The 15,547-nt window shown below is 51.0% G+C and overlaps 1 protein-coding gene across 1 annotated transcript; it reads left to right on the top strand.

Annotated features, from left to right (window-relative positions):
• The first annotated feature begins 1,141 nt into the window (after positions 1-1,141).
• On the top strand, positions 1,142-15,049 carry rbm33a (RNA binding motif protein 33a). Its single transcript, XM_085939122.1, is given in 20 exon segments — positions 1,142-1,366; positions 2,205-2,283; positions 2,382-2,430; positions 2,505-2,575; positions 2,638-2,869; positions 4,290-4,415; positions 4,501-4,669; positions 4,732-4,928; positions 5,054-5,393; positions 5,934-5,995; positions 7,948-8,080; positions 8,375-8,715; positions 9,095-9,361; positions 9,454-9,729; positions 10,109-10,792; positions 12,344-12,385; positions 12,388-12,534; positions 13,044-13,223; positions 13,537-13,625; positions 13,862-15,049. Coding segments are annotated over 20 exon segments (3,552 nt in total). The 5' UTR covers positions 1,142-1,347; the 3' UTR covers positions 13,911-15,049.
• The last annotated feature ends 498 nt before the right edge of the window (positions 15,050-15,547 follow it).

Below are 15,547 nucleotides of genomic sequence, written 5' to 3'. Positions count from 1 at the left end.
ACGATTTTGTGCATGCAACAATTTTGAGCCTGAACTGAATGGATTCACTTTCCTATGGGAAAAAAAAGTGCAATTGTCTCACTCATAAAATCACTTCAAAGACGTTTGGATTTCGTCAGGCATGTTTTTGTCCATCGGGGGAAAATAACAAGTCTTGTCCGCTTTGGCTCTGCACCCCTTTTCTTTTCTTTTTTTTTTGCATTGTTATGGAAAACCAACCGCTGGATTTGGACAGGCCATAATAGAGTGTGACAGCTCTCCCTTTTCACCATTTATTTGGGAGAGAAATAAAAAAATCCTGGGAAAGTGAATCCAGAAAGGAGGGCGATAAATACACTATATTGCTTTCAGGAACAGCTGTATGGAATGAATATGGAATGACCTGACATATGCTATCCATTGCCACGAACAGTCACAAAAAACATTAGCAAAACAACTGATTGTATTGAACGCTGTTTTTCTTGCATTCCATGAATATGCATCATCTGCTCCCTCGATCCCCTCCATCAGCCATCTTTGCAGATATTGACCTGGTGGGTGCCATAAAATGGCTTCCTCCTCACAGCGGGAGCCCATAATGAGGCAATACAATGAGGTTTCACTTCACTGCTCACCTCTCTTTGGTTGTCTCGCACCATCTTTGTTGACCTTTTTCAGCCCGGGAGGAATTTCAAGTGGGGCTAACGAATCGTCTGATGGAAATGATGAATGATGGGGAAGAAGGATGGATATGCACTCTTGTGAATTTTATGACTTGAATTAGCCCAAATATTCCACATCAACATTCGATATATTTATGACCGCTTTGTAGTGCAGGACTCAATCCTTCTACCAATCCATGTTCTATACAGTGCCTATTCTTCAATTGGTACTGTGGCTGAAAAAGTGTGCACACTCTCTTAGAAGTGAGAATAATATGGCTATGTTCATAATTGACTAGCCACGTACATGACATACATTCATCTAAAGTGCCTCTGATTAACAAAGAAATGAAAAGTTGTTTTAATGGGCTTTTTATTAGAGTTGTTATTGATTCATTCCAGCAGAAAACGCGAACTTTGGTTGTGAAAACAGTTGTACTTCCTCACCTCGCCGAGCAAGGTCACTGTTTTTTTCCTAACCCGCAATGAGAACGGAAGCGTGGAGCCCCGCCATGTTTATGCTCGGCTAGTTAGTTAGCAACTTAGCGCGGCGGCGGGCACTGAGCAGCCGCGCGCTTCTTCGTTGCTTAGAAAGCACTACTTGTTCAAATCGCGCATTTTGCCTTTTCGACCTTGTAAACAATACCAAATGTCCCCCCCAGCCCCAGTCTAGTCGCACTCCTCAAACGGAAAGCGCTCGCGCACCATGTCGGCCAATGACGAGGGTAAGCGGCTCTTGCCTTCCTTACGGGTGCTAGGCTGGCTAACTTAGCCGAGCGGCTAACGTGAGTCGTGTTGGCTAGCTGGTTTGGTACCTACACCGAAATGGAGGTTTTCCAATCAAACCTAAGACGGGCGTTACGTTTGGATGGCTTGTATTTGTTTGGATTTTGCTTAGGTGATTTGGTGGATGGCTGAGATTTGGCTTCGTGTAACTCATCTCAATTTGTAGTTTGGCTTAGTTGCGTCGCTCAATGCGTCCCGCGAACGCAATAGCTATCGACCAAAGCGCAATAACATGACTATATGTCAACGTTTTTAGGCAACAAATCCCCACCGACGTCGTTGTTTTTTTACCTCAATGTAGCATGTAATGATCTCGCTCCGGCTTACGACTGAATGGTATTTCATTTGCACTGACACATGTTATTGTTTTCTGAACGCGATGTCACTACTGTTGGCTGTTTTTGTGCTCGTTTCAAAATGCCGTAACATGCTTCTACAGCTTGATCAAAATAGATGAGTAGTACAGTACATGATAAGGAAAATCGCTGTCATTTTTGCAGTCTTTTATTGGCCTGTTTTGTGCTGAGGCATCCCGCCGTTAAAATACTGATGGAGTTGAGGATCTTTATTTAGACTAAAGTAGTTCTTCGCCACCCTCTTGTTGTCTGTCTGCAATTAATGTGCAGTGGTTTCTGTGAGTGATGCTAATTGCTCCAATTCCAAGATCAGATCAAATCGGAAGCCGGTGGATAAGTGGTTGGTTTCCTTTGGATTGTTACGCTTGTGAAATCCTGATTTCCTGAAGGGATATTGCATTCTTTTTTTTTTGTCTCATAGATTATACCTTTGATGAATATGACAAGCCTGGAACAGAGCGCTCACGAAGGAGGAGGGGCGAAGATGATGATTTAGAGAGGTAAGTCATGCTCCCAGTTGAAAAAGACAGTGATACAAATCCAAACCCACCTGAATTTTCTGAGAAGTGTCCAAATACTTGTCTGTTCTCCTCCAAAGCGATTTGGAGGAGGATTTGTTGGAAGAATTTTCACCGTCGGGTAAGAAGGTAAGTCGTCCCCCCAAAAGTCTGACATAGTCACATTTTCTTTCCATGTTTTGACTTTTTCCTGTCACCTCCAGAATCTTTCTGAAGATGAGGACGAAGAGCTGAATGATGCTCTTCTACAGAGCGATGAGGAGGAACACATGAGGTAAGGCAGCTCAGCAATCCCTCTTTTTTTCTTCCTCATGACGTGAAGTGACGTGTGTCCAGTGGTCAGGAAGTGAGCCTCAACGCCACGTACAGATTCAACTACTCGGATGACGCCGTCAATCTGGGCGCCGACGACTACGATGACACGAGCGCGGAGCCGGGCTACCCGCGGGACCACAGGGAATACTCCGACGACTACAACCGGGACACGGTGGCCGAAGACCAAGTAGATTACGCCGCAGACGAAGTGCTCGACATCCAAATCAATGAGCCCATTGATGGAGAATTTCAAGTGAGTCGATAGACTGCATCCATTTCAATTAGTCCGAGATTTGACCCGTGACCTTCACCATCCATCTATTTTCCATGGTCCGCATCCCCCTTGGGGTCTTATGTTTGTATATTAGGATGTCCCGCCGCCCGCCTCTTTAATTAACTTCTAGTTGACCACTTTTGTGTTCTATTGTGTCCGAAAAAGATATCGCTTCCCTTTTGGTGACTGGATTGGAAATCTGTTCAGGGAGGAGGAGATGTAGGTCCCCCACCCCCACCCCTGCTATCGCATAATTTCTCCATCACGCTGACAACGTTTCCGCTGACGGCTTGTTTGGCGGGAGACGACGCTCCGCCAAGCGCCATTGTGACCTTGGTTCTCACTATCTCCGGGCGATTAAGGAGACGCTTTGTGCTGCCACTCGCCGAGGTTAATGCGTGCAGGTTTGGCCGGCCGGCCGGCCGTTTGATGGAGGCTTTTATCCGCCGCATCTGATAACGGCGTCGAGCAGGTGAAAAGATTCTTGACCTTCCTGAGGACAGTCCTATACACGTCCCTGGTGATTGATGGTGAGCTTCTCTTTATTTGCTGGCCTCAACGCTAAGAGGATCAAAGGCAGGCGTCGATCGGTCCGCCAACGTGCACCTGATAGATGTATGGGGGGACACCTGGGCTTCACATGCGTGCGTACTTGTCCGTCCCATCCGACTGATTTTTGTGGCTGGCCCTACACAGTTTGTGGCCCTTTTTGTTTTAATTACAAGCAAGCAAGCCCTACGGCACTCGAATGGCGCCCGCTCATCATTTGCCCCGTGGGGGTGAAACACACATTTTAAAGTGCTTGTCATCTGCTACCGTTGGCATGGCAACACGTTGGACCCGTAAACGCAGCGAGCGCTTACTTTTACACAGCGACGGCACAATCAGATCATTAGATGATCCCTCACTCGTATGAGGTTGGAATAGCTCCTTCTAATAAGGCCAAAAGGTACTTTATTTAAAAAATCTGAGTTTCCCCCTTCGAATCATATCACTTGTCCCTGGAGGCCTCATTTATTTCGTATTGTAATCAATCAGTCTCCTTTATCGAGAATTATCGGCAAATGACGGCATCTTGAGTTCGTCTCCGATTGTCGTATGCAGACTGATGGAGTTTTGCCCTCGGTTCTCTATACTATCATGTCCATCATTTACATCTCATTGACTTTCAAATGCTGTCAGGAATAGTAATGAAGCCATGCTCCCACTGTTATGCTAATTTGCTAGCAGAAGAGGCGGGGGGGGGCACTTGGGCTTTCCCCTCTACACCATTTGTATTTGCCTCTCTGCAATTAGTTCATCTTGTTTTTTTTTAGTATGTAGACTTTTGAAGGACGGAGAGACCTTTTTTCCTTTGCACAAATTCACAACAGTCCCTTTTTCGGCCGCCGGCCAACAGGGCAATGAATATCAAACCTATGAGGCTGAAGAAGGAGTGGAGCAGGAAGTGGCCCCCGAGGAAGAGACTTTGGGGGATGAACAGCAGGTAGCGGCGGAAGCCTCCCAGGGCTTTGAAAGTCAAGAGGTACAGTGCGGGTTATGGGAGCATTCATAGAGCAGAAGCACCTTTCTGCTTGATTCCCTTCCACTGCCAAATGTTTTGATCCCAGGTCGGAAGCGAAGCCATGCCCGAAGAAGCGCCGAAGGAGGATTCCGACGACGACGAGGAAGACGACGGAGACTCCGGTCGTATCCGCTTCAAGTCGGAGAGGAAGGACGCCGTTGTCGTGCGCTTGGCCGATGCCGGCACTAAGCGGAGGAATATCCCCGAAACGCTAGGTAGCAAAAAGGCCTTTTGAAAATGGCCACAAAAGCTTCAATTGAGTGCTTTTATTGTGCAGAATTGTCGGAGAAGGCCAAAAAGGATCTCATAGAGCTGGAGCAGCAAGAACGGTATAAACGGCAAAATCGGTACGGGGGTCGAGGAGGAAGAGGAGGAGGCGGCGGCAGTTATGGCGGATTCGGAATGCACAACGTGAGAGGTGGACACAGAGGACGAATGAATGAGCACAACTTCCACCCAAGGGGCAACATGCGGGTAAAAGTCCAAAATAGCATTTGTATCCCAAATTCTGCCTGAACGCTTTGCTACTAATTGATTGTTTAGTAATGACACAGCTTACGGTCTGGTTCTTTCCTCCTCCATCCCTTCCTAAACATCAGCAGTCCTCTCGAATGCCTCTCCTCCATCTTCCTCACCAACAGCAGCAGCAGCAGCCGCTCCACCTGCTGTCCCGGCCGCGGGGACCCCACCCCTTCCACGAACGCTCGCACGGGCAGCAGCCCCTACAGCCCCTCATCTCCACGCACCGCTCGCCGCTGCAGATGGAGGCGCCGCCGCGACTTTTGGGCTCCCCGCCGGCCACTTTTGGCCATCAACACAACCAACAGCAGCAGCAGCATCATCATCATCATCATCAACACCAGCAGCAGCAGCCGGCGCACCCCAAAAACATCCACATCAACCCCCATTTCAGAGGCTCGGCACCGTCCACTGGGCCAGGTTGGTTCCCCAAAGTGGCAAAATCATGTTTATGCAGGCTTCAGAGCGTGCTGTAAAGATGATACATGACTACATTTCTGCGGCCTGAGCGGGAGCGAAGCAATTCCTCCTTATTATATCGAGCGGCTGCCTCGGGCTCTCTACCACGTTTTGCATTGTAAATGGAGCCCACCGGATCACCTTTTTTTCCTTTTCTCCCCCACGCAATTTGAAATCTGGCTGTCCGCACAAGCTGTCTGGATTCCAATGTCATTTTGTGGGGAAGGCGAGTGACGAGTGAATAGCCCTCGCTACCATTTTTTTTTTCTGGTCTGGTGACAAGCATATTTCATTCCCCGCGATGGGTTTATCTGGCCTGTCTATCCGGCTAAGCTTTGCTCCAACCAAAGCACGTTGGGTTTATTTGATTGATTGATTGATTGATTGATTGATTGATTGATTTGCTCCTTTCGTCGGTGCAATAGTTGTAAGATTCCTTGTAATGATCTGGTCCTTGTCTTCCACCTCTCTGCCGACGGACGGCCCTCCTTTTCACGGCAGCGCCCTTGATGCCTCCTGCTCCGAGCCAGCCTCGGCCTGCGTTGGGCCCTCAAACGTTTCCTGTAAGTAGCAGCCGCACTTTGCCGCCACCGCTGCACACTAGCCAGCTACTCCGTGCAAAAGTATCATCGGTCCGAGCAGCGCTCCCGGAGCCCATTTGTAAACACCGATAGGGGCGGCGTGACTGGAAAGGCGCGATAGGAGCGGCCGGCGGGACTTTCTGAGCGGCTCGCTCGGGCTGGGGCTCAGACCGGCCGTCTCCACGCATAATGGAAGTGGGCTTTAGACTGCCGGTTCAAATTCCCTTTTCTAGAAGTGCTATTTGACTTCACGAAACACGGTCACGGGGCTGGGCGGGCCTCTCGGTCACGTTATTGTTCCTAAGCGCAATTTCACGTGGGCTACCTCGAGTCTTCTTGGCTTGATTTCACTCTCAAAGGATCTGAGCCAGGGACGACTTGAGAGTCATTACGCTTGGGGGACGTAACAGCTCGCCCGCTATAGTCACCGATCGGATAGGCGTCTTTGTGCCTTTTGATACACGTAGCCCAATCCATAAGTATGTTTTTATGTTCATTTGTGCGCCATTGATAGCACAGCAGCTGTTTATTTCTTTTGCCAGTGGTGCTCGCCGGCCGGCAAAAAGGCCTTTTGATAATTCCATTCTCCATGCGCCAATGAAATTGAGGCTGCGATTGCCACGGACACCGTTTGAAATGCACACGCCGGCCGGGAACGTCCCTTTTAGCAGTGGACGTGCGCTCGCTCGTGATTATCATACATTATCATCCCACGGCAGCCGGGCGGGGGCTTTGGCCTCCAGAGTTATTGAACGGAATTTTCATGAGTGCTTTTGAAATTCCTGCTGCTTAATTATTGGGCTCAAATTAGACATTTGCTTCCTGGCCGGCGCCCGAACATCTCCATATGCCGTACATAAGTGATAAAGATCACTACAGGCGTGAATTTCATGCGGCCGAATCCGGTTAATTGACAGCCCGCACGGTCGGTCGCACAAATGCGACGCCACTCCTTAAACGGAGTTCACGTTCACCGTTTGCATTCTTTTTTTGACCTCTCGTTACGATTAGTCCCGGTTCTTCCTGGGCTGCCGAGGGCTCAGCACGGGCGGCGTATCGAACAGCCCCCGAAGCCACTTTATGGAGGATTAGAAGCAAGAGGATGAGCCGCGCTCTTCGAGTCCTTATTGTGAAAGGGTGCCTGTCTTGGACTTTTCAAACACTCTCCCCTCCCTCCTGTCCTTAAGCCTCTTTGATTAACTTTGTGTTAAGCAACTTTTGGGGACTCGCTCGCTCGATGAAGATGGATTAAGCCTCGATAGCATCTTAAGTAATTGACAATGAGCTGGGAGGCGGCGGGCATACCATTTGTGGAAGTGGCACGTGTTGAATAGCAGGTTCATTTTTCAGCAGAGATGAATGTTTGGAAGAACAATGCAGGCGCTTATGAGAGGTAATTGAATTCCAACGAGGGAGGGATTAGACGCTTGTTATCAGCGTCTCCGACCAAGAGAGATACGAGCTGGAAACGTATGCAATGGACAGACACAAGGCTTAAGTGCTTGAAACAATGATGAAGGAGGGCACTTTGAAATCCTCCCGTCCTGTTAGCCTCGACTTTATCAAGGCCCGAGTCGCAATAACGTGGCTTAGACTGATTGGCACGCATGTTCCATCACGAGGCGCGAGCGGCTACCCAAAAGTCCTCGCAGCTTTCTTCAACGGAGGCAAATGATGGCCCCGGGTGCATTTCTTTTCTCATTTCCACAGGACGAGAGTCATGGAAACATTTTCAACAATTAGGCTGACAAACTAATGAGGTCGGGGGGAGGGGAATGTACCATTATGGAGCATGGCAGCAAAGCAGAGTTTTGCGTCGTTCGTTCACACAAAACATTGTTTAGGATCGCCATGGCGTTAAAACTGTGCCGAGCATTTGGATCAGCACGCCCGCCGATACTATTTGTCTGATCCTCGACGCCTTGTTTTGCAAGGCACTGGGAGACTTCCATCATCAGCACATGGCGAATCATTTTGGTCAGCCCCAGCGGCCGCCTCATCACATGGAGCCCTTCAGGAACCAACCGCGTCAAGGCCCCCCGGACAGGGAACCCCTCTTTATGGGAGGTGAGTCAGGTGGCAAGCTCGCACAAAGGTCACCGTGCTTTATTCCCCATCACCGGTGGCGCTCAGGGTGTGCAGCGCTCATGTTAAATGCATGTTAGTCCATATGCTTTGCATTCATAATAATGAGCTGTGGGAAAACGCCAGTCAACACGTATGTACATTACTTTTTATTTACAGTCAATACAGTACTTGTGCTATTTTAGCCTTTCACCTTGATACACCTGCAGAGGGATTTACCTACCCAAGGTTAAAAATTCTGACATCTGTGTTTTCTTGCTTCTGCTTGTCACGCAGGCCCGGAACACGCAGATCCGACTAGCTTTCCAGGGCAGCTCATGTTTGAGCCCAACCCGCTCCTGAACGCCAGCCTGCATCAGCAGCAGCAGCAGCAAATACCCGCTCAGGGTCACATGAGTTTCGGAGCGCCGGCCTTCGGCCAGCGGGGCCCGCTCGGACTGTTCTCCAGAGAGCCGCCGAGACCCGGCCTCCCCCCTCCTCAAGGCCACCAGGGGTTAGTCGGCTTGAATCAACAAGGTCCCCCTCCCAACCAGTCCAGGCCCTTCCTCAGCCCTCGTCAGCCCTTCAGTCAACAGGGAGGCCTCTTTCCTCCGCCGCAAGCCCAATTTGGCATGCAGGTACGAGTGAGAGCGACCGCTTTTTAGAACCAACATTTGTGTGTTGTTTTTTTTTTTGCTCTAATAAGATCCGCTTTTCTTATCGTCAACAAAGAGAGAAATAACAGTTTGTGATAGTCATCTTTCCACTTGATTTATATAACTGATTGCTGTACGTGAGCAGTATTTACACCAGCAATGATATTCAGTGAAAGTGAAGCTAAAGGGAAAGACTCTAGTATTAATTCCACATTTGCAGTCTGTTGAGACTGAGACAAGAGCGCCCTCTAGTGATTGAATCACTCACTATTAACGCTCACGTCACATGGTGGGTCCTAAGGCAAACAATAGATAGATGGATTTGTATTCAAACCAAACTTGTTGGAATGATTTGATGCAGGGCTTGATACCCGGGCCCCCTCCAATTCAGGACTCGCTACCCTCCCATCAGCCCATCCACCAACAGCACCACAGGCAGGAGCTCCTCCACCATCATCATCATAGTCAGCAGCAGCAGCAGCAACGGCTCAACCTCAACGAGCCTCCCCTGCTGCACCACGGACAGAATCTCTTCCAGCAGCAACAGCTGTCGCACGGCGGTCCGAGGCAGGCCAGCCCCCGCCTGCAGAACGTACAACAGCGCAACATGGCCAACAGGCAAAGGATGGTGAGACTTGTGCGTGGCGCTGTTTGCTAACCCCCCTGATGCATAGGAGCAACAAATGTTTGTTGTGGATATTTCTTTTCTCCTTTGTGCAGAACCCACCTGCTTCCAAGCAAATCCACCCTCAGCGCAACAGCAACCTACGGGAGCTCCCCGTAGCACCCGGCAACGCAAACATCGCCTCCCTCGGCGCCGATGTCAGGCCCGTTGCCAAGGCAACGCAGGGGGTGCGTCCCGTGCAGCGTGCCCACGCGCCGCTGCCTGGAGGCGGCAGAGGAAGGGGCCAGGTTGCTGACAACGCCAGCCCGCAGCCCGCGGCCCCCGGCAGGACGGTCATTTGCAAGGAAAGCCCCAGCAGCGCCGAAGCGCAGGTCAGATTTTTCACCCAAAAAGCTATGGACTTGACTTTGATGTGTAGTCGGTCGGTCGGTCGGTCAGTCAGTCAGTCATTTTCCCCACCGAATTTGATTTGAGCATTTCCTCAGTATTCCTGGCCAAACCACTAAATGATTGTGTCAATAATGAGCTCCATTGGCTTTCTTTCCACTCCTGGCGTCAGTCAAACATATTAGCGACTCCCATTCATTCAAAAGCTAATCACATGGTCGCTAATGACAGCAGCCTGGGGAAGCGATCGATACGATCGCTTCATCGTCGGGGGTTTTAACTCTGATTACATTTCAATGTCACGACCTCGCCGATACTCCATGGTAATGTTTGCAATGCGGCGTCCCTCCCCTCGCGACGCAGGACGAGGACGAAGAGACCCGGCAGTACCGTCTGAAGATCGAGGAGCAGAAGCGCCTCCGACAGGAGATCCTGAGGAGGAAGGAGCTGAGGCGGCAGATGCAGGCTGGCGTCAGGAAAAAAGAGCTACTGGACAGGATCAACACGCCAGCGCCAACACAAAGCCAAGCGCCTTCACAGCAAGAAAACCAGCCGGCAGCACCTGCCCCGCAGGTCCTGCTTTTACCGACGTCGCCGCAGCAGCAGCCGCCGGAACAACGTCAGCCTCCGCTGCAGCAGCAGAGACCGCCGCGACCCCAGCAGCCGTTCACTCAGTCGCTCGGTAATCCCAACGGCGCGGCGCCTCGCCCCAATGTCAAGTCACGCTTACAGATGGGAACGGCAAATAGCCAGCAGCCACAAACTCTCCGGCCCGGTCCGGAGCAGCAGTGGAGGCAGCCCCCCCCACAAAGCCCTCTGCAGCAGCAGAGAAGGACGAGCGGGCCGCCGAATGTCAACAAAGCCGGCGCTCCCGACCAGTTTGCTCAGATCCCCTTAAAAAACATTCCCGCGCTGGGGCCTGGCCAGCCCCAGGCTCAAGGACTTAAACCTGGGGCGAAAAGAACGGTGATGCAGCGCGCCAAGCTCGCTGACGGCGAAGGCCAGCAGTTGCCACAAAAAGTCCGAGTGGTCAAACTTTCCGGCGCGGTGAGCAAAGCTTTTCCATTTACTTCCTCCCAATTTCACACACACACACACACACACACACACACACACACACACACACACACACACACAGAGTTATGTCCAGATACAGTAAAGCCCCGCGATTCACGGGGGACAAGGCTAGGTGGGTCTTTTTTACTCAAAAGGTGAGGATGATATTTAGGGCACTGCGTCTTAACGAACAGCCGCTACAGCCACGCGTCAAAGAGAGACTCGTGTGACATTTAGCTGCAAACTTGCGGGACACCTCGTCACGGCTCTTAAAGGTTGACGTCCTCTTATAAGGGCAACGTGTAAAAATTGGGGGGTGGGCGGTGTTCTTGGAGAGCAACAGTAACCCAAAGAAAGCCAAGCAGCATTAGCGCCATTTTCCGCTCGCTCGAGTGCCTTTAATTAGCCAGCAATCTTGATTGAAGACTCGCAAAAGGCCGGCATGTTTAACACTCATAAGCGCTCCGAATCCCCCTCCCCATCGCGGAGGCTGCAGATGAAGATAACTGCGTGTCAGCGCCTTAATGGAAATCCGCGACGCGCCGCATCTTTGGGTGGGGGGGTAACGAGAGATGGAGACGGCGAAAAGATTCTCTCCCTTCCTCATTGTTCCGATGTCATCAACGAGAGCTTGACAGTGTTATCTGTCGCCTTTTCCGCCTCGCCGTCATCCCTCCGACAGCCGCCCCCCTCGTGGAGCCCTCCCTCAGGTGCGAGGCGACAAAGGAACGCCAATCCAAGACCCTTGTAATTAATCTTTGCTGCTCGAAAAAGCAAAGAGAGGGGGGGGGGGGTGAAGCATAATACCTGTGCTAAGCAAGTTGCCACTTTTGAGGATTTGGATGGCTTAGGCAAAGTGATAAGAGGCAAAGTATATTTTCATCAGGGATAATACAAAGCATGGCAAGACACAAAGGAGGAGGCGGCGGTGAAGGGGGGGGGGGGGATGGGCTCCACATCTAGCTGCTGTCGTTCCAGTGTAATGCAGTTTAGGATTTGATGGGCACCATCGTGAGCTGGGATTTCTATAGGGGGGTCTAATCCATTTACTCAAGTCGGGGCGGGTCGCAGATACGGCCTCTTTTCTTCCCGCGTATTGATCTGTCACGTCTCGCCGTAGAGTCCCGCGCAGGAGACGACCTTCAATTCCTCCCCGTGCGCGCGACTTTATTTGCTAATGAGACCATCACCTCGCTCGCCGAGTGGATGGTTACGCAGGAGCGGTGACACGGTGCGGAAAGTCCTCTTCATATTCATTGGATGGGAGCTTTTCACCCTCGTTTTTGTTGCCACCAAATGCCGCCAAGGCCCTGCCCTGTTGGCGTGTGTGTGTGTGTGAAGCGTGATCAAATAGTGCAAGTCAACTTGGAGAAAAATCATCAATTGATTTCAAATAAGCTGAAAGTGACAATGGAATATAAGCAATGATGCGGTTTTGAGAGTTGGCCTTTTTTCCTTGTCCTGTTTGCACTAGGGCTCAGTCCCATCCTGCACCTGCAGCTTGTAAAATCACTGTGTTGTCTGTCACGCATTGCCTTGCAGCCTGGAAAAGGCCCGGAGGCCACGGCTTTCCCAATACAGCAGCCGCCGCCGCCGCCGCCGGCCCCTGGCCAGACAACCCTTTCAGGCAGAGCATCCAAAGGAAGGTCACCATGGGGGGACAACAAGCGCACAGCGCGGGAGGGATGCAACATTTGGGCCGAGGGGGCGTGGGCTACCCGCAGCAGAACAGGGTCTGTATATTGTTCACTTTGCTTTTTGACTCAAACCGATCACTGAAAGCAACCGGCCGGCGCTAGTGGTGAGAGGAGACGGTGTGCCAAGTGTAGTGACAAGTAGAAAGCCGTGTTTCACGGGCCGCATGGGGTCCCCCGGCGGCCTCTCTGCACGCCAGTCAGGCTGCCAGCCTGCCGGCACGCACGCACGCTCGCTCGCTCGCTGGCTGATGCTGACAGGCTGATGCAGCCACCGTAAGCCACCAGCACGCATCTGATGCAATATACCTTTCACTCACGGGCTCGTCGTCGTATGAAGACGCGTGCCGAGGCGTGCGCTGACATTGATGTTCTCTGTAGAAAAGTGATAAGTCAATCACAGCCATGAGTGAGGCGTGCGCGCCCAAGAAAGACTATCTCCTTTCACCGTTGCTCTTCTCCACGTTGTTGGATTCAAGATTGAAACGTCAGCGTGACTGAGAGGGAGGAAAGCGTTTTAAGCTCCCGCGTGCCCGCGTCTGTCGCAGGTGGTCGTGCCGGGCCGAGGAAGAGGGGGCGCCCCCGCGGGTCGAGGAGGTCCCGCAGGTGCCCGACAAGGCCAGAGGGTCGGCGAGAGTCTACGGCGCACCGTCACCATCGAGGGCCTGTCGTCGTCCACCACCGACGTGCAGCTGCAGAGCCTTTTGAGATCTATCGGTCCGATCGAGGTCAGTGATTGGAGACGATGTGTGCTAATTAGGAAGATACTGCGTTGGTTTTTTGTCTGATGAAAATAGAAGAGCTCCTTTTATGTATGGAATAAACAAACCCTCATTGTTTGTGCTTCTGCAACAATCAATCCCAGCTTCCTTCAATCGTTCAGCCATGGCGTTTTCTCGCACAGTCTCACAGCGCCCCCTGTTGCTCGTTTAGTAGCTCGACATACATCCAGCAAGGGATTTCCTTCCCCCCCTTCCGGGGGGTGGGTGAGGTGAATCTCGATCTGACGGCCCGAACTGTTTGTCTCTGTATCTACGGCAGATGTTCCGAATGATACCTCAGCAAAGGAAAGCAATTGCCGTCTTTTCCAGTCCCCAACACGCCGCAAGTTTTCAAATGAGCTTCCATAGGTAATTAGCTTTCTTCCTTTCCTATTATACGAGCGGAACCTCCGCAGTCAGAGTTTGGCCAAATACCTTATTGTGCCTTTCTTAGATTGATAATAACGGAGCCTGTGCTCGTGACTTTTATTTGGAATTGACTAACTTGAGCGTTTGACTGTGGAGGTTCATCTCGCCGCCGTACGTTGCCGTGCAATTGATTTTGTCCGAAGCCCCTAAACGCCATTGTTACGCTCGCCACACAGGCACATGATTGATTTGTCCCACATTGACGTGAAGCTGATTGACGGATGAGGGAAGCGCGCCGCCGCCGCCACCTCAAAGTCAAGGAACGTCAACGTTCTGCCCGCCCACACCCCGCTCCGTGTGCCCCCCTCCCCACCCCCTCGTCGCTGCCGTTTTGGGGGTCAGTTGGCTAGCCGTCTCGTTTGCACGCAGGTGTCGTCCTTGGAACTTGGAACAATCCAACACTACACCGCATGCTTGATTAGCCATTTTTGTATACTAGTAGAGGAATGACGCCCAAGATGAAAGTTTGTGTTGTATGGTACGCGTGGACACTAAGACAGGATAATGGTTGCTCCCCCCCTGAACGTGACCGTTAGGTTATAACATGAAGTTTACATTTAGGAAGAGAGCTCAGCCGGGACGGCTGAGGTTGCGGTAGCTTGGTCTCCGCTCTAGGTGGCAGCATTGCATGGCATCACTTCTGGCTGAGTCAGTGTCTGTCCTGGTGGCCCGCCCTTGAAATTGCGGCCAACATCCGGCCGGCGCTGTTCACTTTGATTCCGATGTAACTGACGTTCCACACAAAGAGAGAGAAAGAGAGAGCGAGCGAGCACCTTTTGCTGCGATGTCAATTTTAGTTCCACAGAAAGTAAGCAAGTGTGATGAATTGGTACTTTTTTAATTGGTTGCTGTGTTTTGGCCAAATGTGTTGAACCCTCCTTGTCTTTGTCAGTTGAAAGTGAAATGGATGAATTCACAAAGGCCTTGGCGAAAGCACTTTTTAACGTTTTCCTTCATGTAAGGCTCAGAATAGCGATGTACGTCACACCTGCTAGCAGCAGCAGTAGTTTTTAACCGCCCTGTAAGGTTCAGAATGATTTCAGGGCAAATGCGTACCATTCAAGCGACCTGAGTTGAGTTTAGTTTTGTTGTGTAGACTTTCCAAAAGGGTCACTCACTTTGAGGGGGCAGCCATTATCCGTGTAGAAATATGACTGACGTGCGGTGCGAGGCATTTTTAGGTCAAATCTCCAGGCGTGGTAAATCTCTCTTACTATGAGTTTGTGTGTGAATGTCAAATGATGAGCGCATTTGTGTTGGTGAGTGGGGAAAAGCAAAAAAGGATTGCTTGAGGGTTCAAAAAAATAAAAAAGATGGCCAATATAACCGTGAGCGAGCGGGTATGTGAAGCCGCTTCAACTTTAGCCTGTGTGACGTCCATGTTTGTCCTGCCTTTGAGCAGGTACCTGCTTGTTCTCTATTTGTGTTCCCTCCCATGCATTTTGTGCCTAACCCTCAACTCTGAGACTGTTTGCCAAATACTACCTCACAAATTGGAAGGGAAGTGCCACTGAATGTTGCAAATTGTAGCCAATGAAATACTAGATTTGTACGTTTCACACAGGAAACAAATGTCACCCGTGAATGTTGCGCACGCAACGCACGGCAATTTCCACGATGTTCCGATTGCTAAGGAAGGATGAGCACGTAGCGACAATTGCCGGCCGGCCGGCCGCCGTTTTCTCTTCTTACTCGGCCGATGATCCGACCTCTCCAAACGATTGTCCCGTTCTGCGGGAAGACTCGAGGTCTTTCCGAGCTAGACGTAAATGTCTTCTGGATTGGGTGTGGCACCGTGCTGGCCGCACGTGCTGGTCGCACGTGCTGGTCTTGGTGCTTCAACTGGTATCTTGCTTGCTATG

The sequence above is a fragment of the Syngnathus leptorhynchus genome, chromosome 19, assembly GCF_054491065.1.
Source record: "Syngnathus leptorhynchus isolate UIUO chromosome 19, UIUO_Slep, whole genome shotgun sequence".
Taxonomy (NCBI): Eukaryota; Metazoa; Chordata; class Actinopteri; order Syngnathiformes; family Syngnathidae; genus Syngnathus; species Syngnathus leptorhynchus.
Note: the sequence above shows the minus strand (reverse complement) of the source record. Positions and strands in the feature narration are given on the sequence as shown.